Source organism: Zootoca vivipara, chromosome 2 (assembly GCF_963506605.1).
Source record: "Zootoca vivipara chromosome 2, rZooViv1.1, whole genome shotgun sequence".
In the NCBI taxonomy this organism is placed as follows: domain Eukaryota; kingdom Metazoa; phylum Chordata; class Lepidosauria; order Squamata; family Lacertidae; genus Zootoca; species Zootoca vivipara.
In genome coordinates, this window is record NC_083277.1 from 42,835,232 (window position 1) to 42,849,543 (window position 14,312).

Genomic DNA, 14,312 nt, shown 5'->3' on the forward strand with positions numbered 1-14,312 from the left:
GAAAACAGTGCAGAATGCTGCATAGCTCCTCTGCATTTCTCCACTGCATGATTCTGATGTTATTCTGCAATTAGGAAAGCTTGATTGCAGATTATTTTTTGTGCATAGGAAAAACAACTAAATATGTTTGTCTTTTCAACTCTAGGGGGCATGGATTGCATTCGGCTTGGTGAAACAATTATTGAATATTCCTTTGATTTCAAATTTTATATTACCACCAAATTAAGAAATCCACATTATTTGCCTGAACTAGCTACCAAGGTTTCTTTACTCAACTTCATGATTACCCCAGAAGGACTTGAAGATCAGCTTCTAGGCATTGTTGTAGCAAAGGAAAGGTAAATGTTCATATTCTCCACAGGGCGTTTTTGAGGGGTGGCAGGTGATGGGCTTCAATGTGGAGTGTGGCTCCTCCTTGTGCAACCAGCATAGTGTGTAATATTTGATATATATACCCTTTTTTTAGACCAGAATTAGAGGAGGAACGGAATGCTCTTATTCTCCAGTCAGCCAGCAATAAAAAACAACTAAAAGATATAGAAAATAAGATTTTAGAAACATTGCAGTCTTCTGAAGGGAATATTTTAGAAGATGAAAGTGCTATTATGATTTTGGACTCTGCCAAACTAATGTCTAATGAAATTACAAAGAAACAGCAGGTAAGCAACTTCAGGGTTCATACAAGATTGTTGTATTAAATGAATGGTGCACTGTTGTGTGAAGTTATCCAAGCTCAGGCTTGGAGCTGAACCTCAGGAACCTGTCAAGCCAAGAGCATAGAAAGCTGCCTTATCCAAAATCGGACCATTGGGCCAACCTCTCTGCATACTGGTACAATGCAACTGCTCTAATACAGAGAGTTTCCCTGTCTCAAAAGTAGCTTTAATAGGTTGCTGATGACCAGAATAGGACGCATCCCTAGTGTGGTCTGCAGTTACTGTATTGTTAACATATTTTTTTTTTACCTTTCGTTTACATGGGTAGAGCTGGTAAGGAGGTAGGCAGGTTTGTAGGAATTTCCTTTTTAGATAAGTGCAACAACTGATTCACTGCTTGGTGAATCCAAAAAAATCTGAGGGGACTGTGCCTGCCTCCCAGAGTTCTTTGCTCTCCTGCCTCCGTCAGGAGCCCCAAGCCTCTTCAACTTAGATCAAAATCTGAGTGGGAGAAGAATACCTGGCAAGCTCCCCTCATGCATCTCTGTGCCCTTCCCCATCCCTAAACACTGCCACCCAGCACTCCCAAATCACACTCCTTCCTTCCATTACGGTTAGTGGTGGCTGCACAAACATAGGAACAGGAGTTACTAAAAAAGAGGAACTTTTTCACTCAGCTTCTGTTGTTCTGTTGCCCTGGCTAACAGCATCGATCGGGTGCAGAGAACTACTGGAACTACTACTCAGGACTCATAGGAGTCCTTTGGAAAACTACAGCTCCCATATTCTCCTGTACCCTGTCACACTATTAACAAGGGCAATGGAGGGGAATGAAGAAGGCAGCCTCGCCTGTTGCCACTGCTGCTGATGTAAACAATGCAAAGCAGAAGTGGGAGACCTCAGTCTCGGAATCAAAATAGCATGCAGAAATGCATTATATTAGGCAAACTTTCTTTGCAAAAGTGTTTATACTAGAAGAAATTCACACGAAAATGCTGATAAATTTTCATGATCTGTTAAAAATTGCAAACGTGTGGAAATGTGGAGAACTGAACTTAAGATTGGCAAAGTGAGAAACACAGAGAAACTGAAATTGACAGGTTTGCCCATCCATAGGTGCTTGTGTGTGTGTTTGAAAACCTCTGGCTTTGTCATAGCTTGAGTGGCTGTACAAAGATAAGAGTCACATCCATTGCTCAACCCATGTTTGCATCTCATCCTGCCCTCCATGTTATGTGCCCCCTGAAAGTTTGCCCACAAGGAACGTGACCCTCAGGGTGAAAACATTTTCCTTCCCTGGTGTAAAGGATTTGGTTCCTCTGATCCCTGATTCCAGGTGTCCTTCATTCACATCCAGGGCAGCTCGCCCATTGGCCCTAGTGGCACAGGGCGCCGAGGGGCGCCCCAGCAAGTGGGGGAGCTGCGCGGTGGCCTCCCTTTCCCTCCTCCTGGACGCCCGCCAGCCGCGCTGCTCGGAGGAGAGAGGTAAATGAGCGGAGCAGGGGCACTAGGACCCTGTTCCGCTCTGCAGCGGAGCTTTCCTTTTTTAAAATAAATTAAATTAATTGCCCAAGGGATCTGCACCAGGGCGCCCGATGAACTTAAGACACTACTGTTCACATCAATATACTTTGCACGGATACATGGTACTCTATCCCACAGTGGGAGTCGGATCATAGGACTTGCTGCACAAGCCATTACATTATGCTGACATTGCACGGACCATTGCTGTATGAAAATATAATGAGAAAAATGGTTTAGGGCCAGCCTTCTACACTGTTGTTTATTGAAAACAAGGGGAAGTGCCATATATGTGCTACATTTGGACATCATTTTATTAGTTTCTACTAAGAAATATATTCTCTTTAGATTGCAGAAAAAACTGAAATTAAAATAGCACAGTCTCGAGAAGGCTACAGACCCATTGCAAAGCATTCATCTGTACTGTTCTTTAGTATTGCTGATCTGGCTAATATTGATCCTATGTACCAGTATTCTCTCAGTTGGTTTGTAAATCTTTACATCAACTCTATCCATGACAGGTGAGCAGTTACTAACTTTAGTTCTTTAATTTCTGTTGTGTTTTGAAACACTGGAGCCAATTTTTAAGCACATGTACCATATTATTCCATGTATAACATGCCCCCATGTATAAGACAACCCCAATTTTTTTGGATCGCAACCCATTTTGGGGTGGGGGGGTGGGGGGATGCCAAAAGTTTATTTATTTATTTACATCAACATTTTAAATTGAATATACACATGTCCTTTCTTTTCTATTTTTAGCAACAAGTCTAAAATCTTGGAAAAAAGGCTGCGATATCTGAATGACCATTTCACATACAACTTGTATTGCAACGTTTGCCGTTCCCTGTTTGAGAAGGATAAGCTGCTGTTTTCATTTTTATTGTGCTGTAATCTTCTAATGTAAGAGGCTCTGTTTCCTGGAATTTTTTTTATTAACTAGTAATACATTGATTTCTTTAGGCCGGAGCATCTTAAAAACAAGAAAAGCAGCAGTTATCTTCCAAGTACCAGTGTTTTTGCTCTGGCAAATTATTGCAGCCAGGGAGCCTGAGGAACCTGCTTGCACCGCAACTAATGAAGCATGGGGTGTAATTGGACTGTGCAGATGAGCCACTCTAGCTATTTTGTCAGATTGTCTCAATTCTTTGTCTCTTTTCTGTCCACGTTTCCTTTCATTTTTCCATAGACACTTTCACTGCTTCAGTCTTGGAGGGTGCTTGACTGTTGAATTGCACAGGGGTGTTCCAGCTTGTAATTCCACCACTGGATCCTATTGGTGAAATTGCACGAGTGCTTCCCCCAGTCCCTGTACAACCCAACTATGCTACACAAGAGCATTAGTAAGTGTAGGTAGGAATGAATAAAAGCAGATGGAGGCATGCTTTCCAGAGAACCACTGACTGTCAGTAAGTTTGTTTCAAGTGGGACTTGAGCTCTGACCCACTTGCCCAGAACAGCATGTCATTTTAACTGCAGGAGCAAAAGTTTATAAACCAATACATGAGCATTATTCTGTGATTTTTTTAAAAAAGAAAATATGTCCCATACAGTAATTGCATTTCAAACTAGAATAATTATGTAGACTTAAAACAGCGTTGTTGTTTTTTTAAATAGGGCTAAAAAAGAAATAGAGCACCAAGAATTTATGTTCTTATTAACTGGAGGAGTTGGCCTCAAGAGCAAATACAAGAATCCAGATCCATCTTGGATACAAGATAAAAGCTGGGATGAACTCTGCCGTGCAAGTGATATGGCTGCTTTTAAAGGACTACGGTAAAACAAAATCTGCTGTAACATTACTAGTTTTGTTTCCTTGGGGTACAAGCCCTCTCCAATAAATGTAGGGGGGAATGAGTGCTAGGATGTGGCTTTCCTACAGTCAAGGTCAGTATAAGGTGACCTTAGAGCCCCCCTCCAGCAAAATACCAAGTACTGGACTTCTACACCCTGCCCTGGGCCCCACCCCATATGCATACTGTTAGTACAGTAGTGATATTGCCGTTGCAATCCCCCTGCCCTACAGACCACCTAAATTCAATGAATAGCAAGACATGACAGCTCATACATGGATCAAATAAGGCCACAACTTCATTGGCTACAGATGTAAGAGGTTTGGCATAGGTAAGAACCACCCATTTCTGGCCTGCCTGCTGCCCAGCAAGCATGATGAGAAGACTTCAGGCACCACTGCAGCAATCTTTGCTGAGTGCCTGAGGACCTAGAGCAATTTTGAAGCTACCACGAGGCCCCACACTCCTTGTGGGTCACCCACAAACACCAGGAGCTCTAGAAAAGGTTGACATCTGGAAGAGCTCTTACTAAGTGGAAAGCTGAAGTCTAAGCATTTCTAGTTTACACTTTCTGTAGGAGTCGTATAGCTGAAGAACTCAAAGAATGGCGTAAAATCTATGACAGTAAAGAACCCCAAAATGTTCCCTTACCAAATCCATGGAATACAAACCTGAATGAAATAAAGAAGATGATTGTTCTTCGATGCCTGAGACCTGACAAGGTAAGATACATGAACGTAATTTCAAAAACGAAATGAAACATAAATGCATTATTGGTTTCTTTAAGGTTATTTCAAATATTCAGATGAATTTAATATTAGTTCCTGTAGGAAGATTGCCGTTAAGCTATGAGCTGAGTCTACCTATGTGTGTATTACAGCCATTGACTACAAGATTTAGATTTCTATTTCTTCAAAGTCCCTAAATAGTTACTATTTAGTGGTCCTAGATGAAACGAGCTAGATTTTATTTTTTTTGCAACAAAATACTATTTTATGCTGAAGATTTCTTTTAAAACAGATTTCACCTGCTATAACCACCTTTGTGACTGACAAACTTGGAAAGAAATTTGTTGAGCCACCACCATTTGACCTAACAAAAAGCTACTTGGATTCAAATTCTACAATCCCACTCATCTTTGTTCTGTCTCCTGGAGCAGATCCTATGGCCAGTAAGTTAAATGTTGTGGTGCATTTTTCTTTTGAATCAGTCTTCCAGTTAAGGCCCTTATTCATCATGTGTCTCTGAAAGATTAATTTGAAACTCTGTACAGGTATATTTTAAAATCAATAAAAATTACTTAATTTTTTTTTACACAAATCTGATTGTTAGTCATCTGCATTGATAAGTGAAAATGAAATCATACAAATAGCTTCAGTTTTGCATTTTGTACTCTGCCTTTTCCAATTAACACAGAATAAAATATGACACCTTTCATGACAGGTCTTCTGAAATTTGCAAATGACAAAAATATGATTGGAAACAAGTTTCAGTCCATATCTCTGGGACAGGGACAAGGACCAATAGCGGCAAAAATGATTAGATCAGGAATGGAGGAAGGAACTTGGGTCTGCTTACAAAACTGCCACCTTGCTGTCTCCTGGATGCCAATGCTAGAGAAAATCTGTGAAGAGTTCAGTGCTGAAACTTGCATTGGCACTTTCAGACTCTGGCTCACTAGTTATCCATCACCCAAGGTACTTTTATTTCCCAAGGATCCATTAATGAGAGATATGTTGTTGTTTAGTCGTGTCCAACTCTTCGTGACTCCCTGGACCATAGCACGCCAGGCACTCCTGTCTTCCACTGCCTCCCGCAGTTTGGTCAAACTCATGTTGGCAGCTTCAAGAACACTGTCCAACCATCTTGTCCTCTGTCGTCCTCTGTCGTCCCCTTCTCCTTGTGCCCTCCATCTTTCCCAGCATCAGGGTCTTTTCCAGGGAGTCTTATCTTCTCATGAGGTGGCCAAAGTATTGTAGTCTCAGCTTCAGGACCTGTCCTTCCAGTGAGCACTCGGGGCTGATTTCCTTCAGAATGGAGAGGTTTGATCTTCTTGCAGTCCATGGGACTCTCAATGAGAGATATAACAATCTATAAAATCATGTTATGCTTTCCATGGGTGCCAAGCTGTCCCATGGGACTTCATCGCTACCTGGCATCCAAGGCAGGAAATTAATGAGAGTTGAGAAATTTGCAGCTACTTTCTTTCCTCACTTGGTCCATCTCTGATTTCACCTGCTTTGTCCTGTGACCTCTTTGTTCTCTGACCTTGGCTCCTCTTGTTTGATGGTTTGTGTGTCTTGTCAACTGCGTACTTATAAAACAATCTTATATTCTGTACTAAATAAGAGGTACGTAATCTGTAGAGGACGTGGGTGGCACTGTGGGTTAAAGCTCAGAGCCTAAGGCTTGCTGATCAGAAGGTTGGCGGTTCAAATCCCTGTGATGGGGTGAGCTCCCGTTGCTTGGTCCCTGCTCCTGCCAACCTAGCAGTTTGAAAGCATGTCAAAGTGCAAGTAGATAAATAGGTATCGCTCCAGCGGGAAGGTAAACGCCGTTTCCATGTGCTGCTCTGGTTCGCCAGAAGTGGCTTAGTCATGCTGGCCACCTGACCTGGAAGCTGTATGCTGGCTCCCTTGGCCAATAAAGCAAGATGAGCACTGCAACCCCAGAGTCGTCCGCAACTGGACCTAATGGTCAGGGGTCCCTTTACCTTTAATTTGTAGGTGATCATACCTTTTGCTAAGTTTTTCAGCTCTTCCTTTTTTGAAGAGAAGGATTCTCTAACACCACCATCTGAGTCAGTGTGTCAACTTTGAGTAGGACTAGCATTGATACACAATATTTCATGTCAATATTTTCCTGTTGCTTTTATTAAATTCTCTTATCAAGGCCTGGTTGAAAGGGGAGGCTTGGGAAGTCATTTTAAGCCCCGCCCTTTCCCAGCCCCGCCCTTTCCCATTTGGGGCATGACTTCTCCATGATAGCCTCCTGGGCCAAACTGGGAGGCCCCATAGACCAGGTTTACTCTGGGGGGCAGAGTTTCCCTGTCCCCTGGTGTACTTTAAGGTTCTCAATTGTTTGTTTGCAGCTGCCTGAAATATTAGGACACAAAAAGAATAGGAATATTAATTATATGACAATATATTACATTCTTGTTTTGAACAACTTTCTATACCAAATAATTGAACAGAAATCATAAATAAAAAAGGAAATCTCCTAATGCGGTGCTGTTGCCATACTTGTTTTTCCTAGTTTCCAGTAACCATTTTACAGAATGGTGTTAAGATGACAAATGAGCCTCCTACAGGCCTTCGATTAAACCTGCTTCAGTCCTACGTCTCTGATCCTCTTTCTGATCCTGCTTTTTTTGCTGGCTGCCCTGGAAAGGAACAGGTAAATTTTGTCTCGTAAGTTGTTAAATGTTAAGCATCCACAAAGCTTCTTGGTGGTTTTGCTTGCTGAAGATTGTTGTCCTCAGTATGAGGACATTTCAGTGATTTCCGCCCCGACACTGTTCCCGACGGCAGAATTCTGGCTTTGTCCAGGAAATTTTGGGTTATGGCAACCCTAGAGTATATATATTTATCCTAATGTATCTAGTAATCTACATGTATATAGACTGATATACTTCCTTCAGCTTTGGTTACATTGTCCTATTTCCATTTGTTTTTATTTCCTAAAGAGATGGGAGAAACTGCTCTTTGGAGTTTGTTTTTTTCATGCTCTTGTTCAGGAGAGGAAGAAATTTGGGCCTCTTGGATGGAACATTCCATATGGATTTAATGAATCAGACTTGCGTATCAGTGTAAGACAGCTTCAGGTAAAGATATTTATTCCTTCTGCAGCACATCTAGGGTCTTGGTAAAGAATCATAAATAGGTTTCACTATAAAGTTTGTATTTGTAATGACAGCAATAGTCCGATCTATGATTTGCTGCATAATCATAGCAGTTCAATGGATTGTGCATTAGGGTCCCATTGGTACAAGTGGTACAAGTGTTCCTCTGACCTTTTGCACAAGTACCAACACTTGTTGTTAACAGCAATTTGATGAAGTCTGGCAAGCTCTAACACAGCTCCACTGTGTGTAAAGGAATTTGGGGGTGGTTTGTGCAAAAAAAAAGGGGACGAATGGGTGGCAGTTGTTCCTTATGGGAGATCCTGAGGGATCTCAAAAAGCAATACTTCGGAACCAGTGTTAGCTCGAACAGTGTTCAAGATTTGTTTGTTTCTTTGTTTCTTTGTTTGTTTGTTAAAGAACACAGGTCTGCAAGCACACTTGCCAAATAATAGGATGTTGCTTCATCTGTAGCTGCAGACTATAGTTTCTGTATGCTAAAACAAGCCTTTAGCACAGGGGTCAGCAAACTTTTTCAGCAGGGGGCCAGTCCACTGTCCCTCAGACCTTGTGGGGGGGCCAGACTAGATTTTGAAAAAAAGAAGGAATTCCTATGCCCCACAAATAACCGAGAGATGCATTTTTAATAAAAGCACACATTCTACACATGTAAAAACACGCTGATTCCCGGACCGTCCACGGGCTGGATTTAGAAGGCCAGATTGGACCAGATCCGGCCCCCATGCCTTAGTTTGCCTACCCATGCTTTAGCAGTTGGCTGATCAGCAGTTAGAATAATATACTATGTTAAAGTTATTCAAATACTAGATTCTGGTCAAAGAGTTCATATATGAATTATGCACCTTTTAATCATGCAAACCATCCATAAATTAGAGCAAATAAGAATGTAAGGTATGATGTCATGTATAGCTTGGATGCTTATAACAGTAATTTCAGAAGCTCCCTATGCCACTTCATTCATATTTGCAGCAATGGTTGTTTAAATAAACTAATCTGAATTATTTTGACAATCTAAATTCAATGTGGTTCACAAAATTTATATATTATATGTAGTGCTTCATCCAGTGCTACACCTACTTAAAAACTGAAATTAATGAACAGGTTTAACTTGGGGTCCACTCACTTCAGTGGATCTGCTCTGAGCAGAACTAGCATTGGATATAACCAGTAATATTGATAAAATGTGATATGCATATAATGCTTTAAATGGCATAAATTCATCAATATTGCCCAAACTTTGCTTATCTGTTGTATTATGAACAAGCCATGTCATAGTGCGAAGTTGTTTAAACCCACTATTTTATTTCCAATTTCAGTTATTTATAAATGAATATGAACATGTTCCATTTGAAGCAATATCTTACCTTACGGGTGAATGCAACTATGGAGGACGAGTGACAGATGATTGGGACAGACGCCTACTACTAACTATGCTCGCTGACTTTTACAACCCAGAAATAGTTGAAAATCCTCAGTATTTCTTTTCTCCTAGTGGCAGTTACTATGCCCCACCGCGGGGTACCTATGATGACTACATTGACTTTATTAAGGTACTGTCTTGTTTCTTTGTACTTGGGTCATATACCAACTTTACATAAAACGGGTGAGGAATGAGACTTGTGGGACAGATCCTTTTCTCCCTCAAACCCCTGCGGGCCAAATTTAAGGTCACACTGATGTTAAGTGAGGTGGCACTATGAAGCCTCAACAATTGCCTTATCCTTGTGACTTCAAAGTGCTGTGCAGGTCTCTGTGCAAGGGGCTTGCAAGGAGTCTGGTGTGGCCTTTTGAAACCCTGGTGTTTCGTTAATCTTTGGAACTTCAGAATCCTGGTCCATCATCTGATCATTCGAGCTTCAGAAGCCAAGTGTGTGTAGTCTTTGAAACTCTGCAAGGGGCTTCTGAATCCCTATTAGCTGATCTGCAGTACTACAGAAACCCCTTTTGGCCCAGCTCAGCCAACATATAACTACCCAGAAATGATATTTATGACATCAGGTGATTGTCAGGTGAGTGTGGGTTGGTCACAATGACTTAGTGAGCCAAATGGGGAGGTCTGGCAGGTCTAGCTAAGCCCCCAGTCTTGATGTTCCCTGTCCTTGACTTAAAGGGACTCTTTCTGAAATACTTAGTAGCCATCCAGTCTATAATGAACTTCATGTGGTTTGTCCTAGAATCTCCCTTTCAGTCAGCAGCCAGAGGTGTTTGGATTGCATGATAATGTAGATATCTCAAAGGATCTCCAGCAAACAAAAATCCTCTTTGAATCTCTGATTCTGACACAAGGAGGAAGCCATCAAGGAGGGTCTTCAGGTGGTGGTGACACTGCTTTGTATGAAATTGCAGATGACATCCTGAGCAAGGTAGTCTTTCCCAGAGAAATTTTGTTGCTCTTAAATTTGTTTTGTTTTCTATTATTTCATGCTCTACAAGCACAGACCCTTCCTTACACAATGAGTTTTCTTTGCAGAAGGGGGAGACTTTGTGATATGTTTTGTATCGGTACCAATGCTGAAATTGATTGTGTGTTATGGGAATACTGAAGCAAGCACATAGTATGAGATTCATAGCAATATCGGTTTCATCCTTCAAATCTATAACTTCAGAAAAGTGCTACTTTTCTGTTTCAGTCACCATCAGGTTTCAGCCCCACACAGGAACCTGGTTAGGATTCCTGAAACAACCACATGTTCATTGTGTTCATATTGCCCCATCAACAATGAGACTTAGAAAGAGTAAAACAACAGCATTAGTCACAGCAATATTAATCTGTGCCTCACTGGCTCATTCGCCTGTGTTGCTTGTTTGTGTATTTGCACTACATATGTCAAAAAGTCAGTTGTAAATGTCACAAGAACCATTTACATATGAATGGGTATATCACCTTGCCATTTCAGACAGCAACAGTTTGCCCACAAACAAGTGGCAAGCCTAAAGAGGGTACTTCCTTTGCGGTGTCTCTCCAAACGTTGTAAGGGATATTATATGAAAGTTAAGTTCTTTCACAAAGAAATAGATTTCCTTAGAACAAAACCAAAGAGGAACCCTACTCAAGCACATGGGTTGGGGTTCAGGTGCAAACTGCACTACCTATTACTACTGTGGCCTAGGAGATTACCTGGGGAAAACAACTGGTATACCGGTAGACATAGCCAGCTTTATCAGGTCTGAGCCAGTTAGATATTCCTGTTAATACTTTTTTAATTGCAAAGTTCGAACTAGTGAAGATTCATTTGGTAATGATTTACTGAGTTGCCTTGTGGTCCCTAAAAAGCCACCTTCAATTCCCATCTGAATTATATGACAGCACAAAATTATCTAGAAATCACACAAAGAGGTAATGGTGGTATTGCTGGCAATAAGAATTTGACCATCATTCATTCAGCATGAGCTTTCATGTCAGTTTATTATGTTATCACAGAATTATTAAATGAAAACCTATTTACATTTGTCAAAATGAAAACAAATATGTCAACATTTATAGCTTCCAAGTGATTATGATATTGAAGCTGCACTGCTCAAGTATCCTGTGAGATACGAAGAAAGTATGAACACTGTGCTAGTACAAGAAATGGAGCGCTTTAACAAGTAAGGGGTATTATTTTCTGTACTTATATTTTACGACATTTTTTTTTACTATACTATATTAAACTCCCATGGATTTCATTCATCCATGTAATCTTACACTAGAAACAGTTAATTTTGTAGTCCAGCCATCATAACATTGTAGTATCTATTTTGAAATTAGTGAATACAACATTTGCAGGCCATTTATAACTGGTAATTTTAGTGATATATCTGTGTTTGTGTTTCTGCATATTTAGTTTAATACGAACCATACGTACAACATTGGTGAACTTGAAGAAAGCCATTAAGGGACTGGTTGTGATGGATTCTGAACTGGAAGCCCTTTGTGGCAGTCTCCTCGTTGGAAAAGTTGCTGAGAACTGGGCTAAGCGTTCATACCCAAGTCTGAAACCACTGGGAAGTTATATCCTTGATTTCCTAGAAAGGCTGAAATTCTTACAGGTAAAGCAAGAAGGATTGTGTTACTAAATACTGTAAATTTCTAATAAATGAATTAGTTTGAATAGAAATAATCATAACATTTGGAATGTATTTTGGGAATCTTGTCAGTAATGGAGTTTTTTTACCAGCATAATTTACTTACATAAGTTTGTAAAATATGATACATCTATAGCCAGTATGTTAAAGTATATCTCCTGTTCTTCTAAGGTATGGTATGAATCTGGAAAGCCCTGTGTCTTTTGGCTGTCAGGGTTCTTCTTCACGCAAGCATTTTTAACTGGAGCGATGCAGAACTATGCGCGAAAATACACTATTCCTATTGATCTACTTGGATATGAATTTCAGGTATAACAAGCTGCATAAGCCACATTTTTCAAATTGGATACAGCTTGCTACTAATCTTTGGTGTTCATATGCTGTAAAGGGTTTTATACTTGTTCCTCTTTTGTTGTGTGAAGTCAAGCACTTGTTCAGTAAGATAGCTGACACAGATCCAAAGAATGGCACAACTGATTTCACATGCCCAAGGGGACTTTGGCTTATATTTCTCTAGCAGTTGCCATGCCAAGTGGTCTACAACTTTTGAAGTTAAGGGGACTTTCAGAAGCAATTGTGCTTGCTTCCATACTAGAGGCCTTTAACACTGTTAATAGGGGGTTGCTTTTCCATAATTAGCTGGAAGTGGAATTAAAACAAAGCACTTAATATAGTGCTGTTTTATCCAGCAGTGCCCTTTTCCGTAACCAAGATCCTTCCACAAGGGTTACTCACAATTAAGTACTATTCAGCAAAGAGCCTTTCCATTGTTAATTAAAAGTTCTTATTAACAGGGTGGTGGGTTGTTTTTTTTTACTACTACTACTACTACTACTCTACTACTACTGCATGTAGCAGTATACTGCCCTTCTGGCCATGGGAGCCTTGGGTGAACAATCTTCCTTCATACATAAAAATGTAAGGCTATCATTGGGCAGCCCCCATTGCAGAATTTGTAGTGCCTCATCACAATCCTGTATTTGCATGAAGTCAAGGCGGAGAAGGGGAGCACAGTGGCATCGCTAGCCTTCTGGCTGCCCAGGGCGGCAAACCAGAAGGCACCCTGCCGCGCGTATGCGTCATGATGCACGATGCACACGTCACGCTATGGAGCGGGTTGCCGGGGGGCGGTGCTCCAGCGCCCGGATCCTCGGATCGGGGCACTGGAGCACCGCTGCCGGCAACCCGCTCTGTAGCGCGATGTGTGCTTCTTCCTACTCAGGCGGAGTGGCGAGGGGCGCCTCTCGCCACTCCGCCTGAAGAAGCACACGTCGCACTCAGGCGGAGCGGCGAGCTGCGTCTCCGCTGACGCCCCTCGCCACTCCGCCTGAGTAGGAAGAAGACAAAGCGCGCTATGGATCGGCTTGCTGCGGCTGCTCTCTGGCCTGCCCCTTGCTTCCACCCCACCAGGAAGAAGTGAGAGGCGAGGTCAGAAACATCAGGGCCTCCGCGAAGGCGGTCGCGCCGCCACCACAGTAATGAGGGGGCGTCACACTGCCCCCTGCAGCCGCGCTGCCCCCCCCCCGCAGAGCAGAGCCCGGGCGCCCTGCCCCCCTATTGCGATGCCCCTGGGGGAGCAAAAGAGAAGGCAGGTTTTAAAATGGCAGTTTTAAACGACAGCAGAGGTTTGAATAAAGCAGGAAAGGAGGGGATATTGAGGAGCTGTGAGGATGTGTGTGTGTGTAGGAGTTGGGAGGGAATGGAAGGTCCAAAAAAATATTAAAAACATTAAAAGCAAGAATACATCTCTTCAGCCAGAAAACGTGGGGAAACAACATCAAGTTGCTAAGATTGCCATCAACGTTCACATTTCAAAAGTCCAAGTGAACCAATATGCCTTCAGTCTTCTTCTAATCACTATCAGGCATACCTCCCCAAGGTGCTAACACAGGGCTCACAGCAGTCAGGCACTGGAGGCTTACTTCCTGTGCTGTCAGTGTTCTGGTTCTTCAGCAAGCACAGCAGACGAAGTTATGTGAGTCAAGGGTACCTGCTAAGTTGCAGTACCAGATTGTTTGAATGTTGTCAGCTTACTCCATAGGCTAGTCCAGATCCCCCAAAACTTTGTCTCCAAGACTGAGCAGCTCATTGCTGGGAGTAGCTGCTGAACAGTATTGAAAAACCCTTGCTCTGTCATGCCACATCTGGTTTTCTCCTCTGCCTTCTCCAAAACCAGCCCATCTTAGCCCATGTTATGACCCTGTGGCCCTTCAGAGACTTGCCTGCCTGTTCCTGAATCAGATCCTCTCTGTGCCCTGGTGCACACTTTTGTCTCTGAATGCAGTCAATGCCTGTATAGTAAAAATAAATAAATAAAAATGTAGAGCAGAAGAGGTATAAATTGTAAGACTGTTTGGGGCAAGTAAGATGCCACTCTTTCAGCCATTGTCAACAAGAAGCAGGAGATGGGTA

General features: G+C 42.0%; 1 protein-coding gene across 2 annotated transcripts in view; it reads left to right on the forward strand.

Moving 5' to 3' along the window:
* Positions 1 to 14,312, forward strand: part of DNAH12 (dynein axonemal heavy chain 12) — a 95,230-nt gene that overhangs the window by 73,420 nt on the left and 7,498 nt on the right. For both annotated transcript variants that reach the window (XM_035106374.2, XM_060271421.1), the window contains 15 exons: positions 146 to 338; positions 467 to 659; positions 2,526 to 2,698; positions 2,943 to 3,083; positions 3,798 to 3,956; positions 4,551 to 4,695; positions 4,994 to 5,144; positions 5,417 to 5,670; positions 7,229 to 7,369; positions 7,659 to 7,796; positions 9,152 to 9,385; positions 10,010 to 10,198; positions 11,320 to 11,423; positions 11,660 to 11,864; positions 12,072 to 12,209. In XM_035106374.2, the coding sequence (XP_034962265.2) occupies positions 146 to 338; positions 467 to 659; positions 2,526 to 2,698; positions 2,943 to 3,083; positions 3,798 to 3,956; positions 4,551 to 4,695; positions 4,994 to 5,144; positions 5,417 to 5,670; positions 7,229 to 7,369; positions 7,659 to 7,796; positions 9,152 to 9,385; positions 10,010 to 10,198; positions 11,320 to 11,423; positions 11,660 to 11,864; positions 12,072 to 12,209 (2,558 nt within the window). The remainder of the gene's footprint in view (positions 1 to 145; positions 339 to 466; positions 660 to 2,525; positions 2,699 to 2,942; positions 3,084 to 3,797; positions 3,957 to 4,550; positions 4,696 to 4,993; positions 5,145 to 5,416; positions 5,671 to 7,228; positions 7,370 to 7,658; positions 7,797 to 9,151; positions 9,386 to 10,009; positions 10,199 to 11,319; positions 11,424 to 11,659; positions 11,865 to 12,071; positions 12,210 to 14,312) is intronic.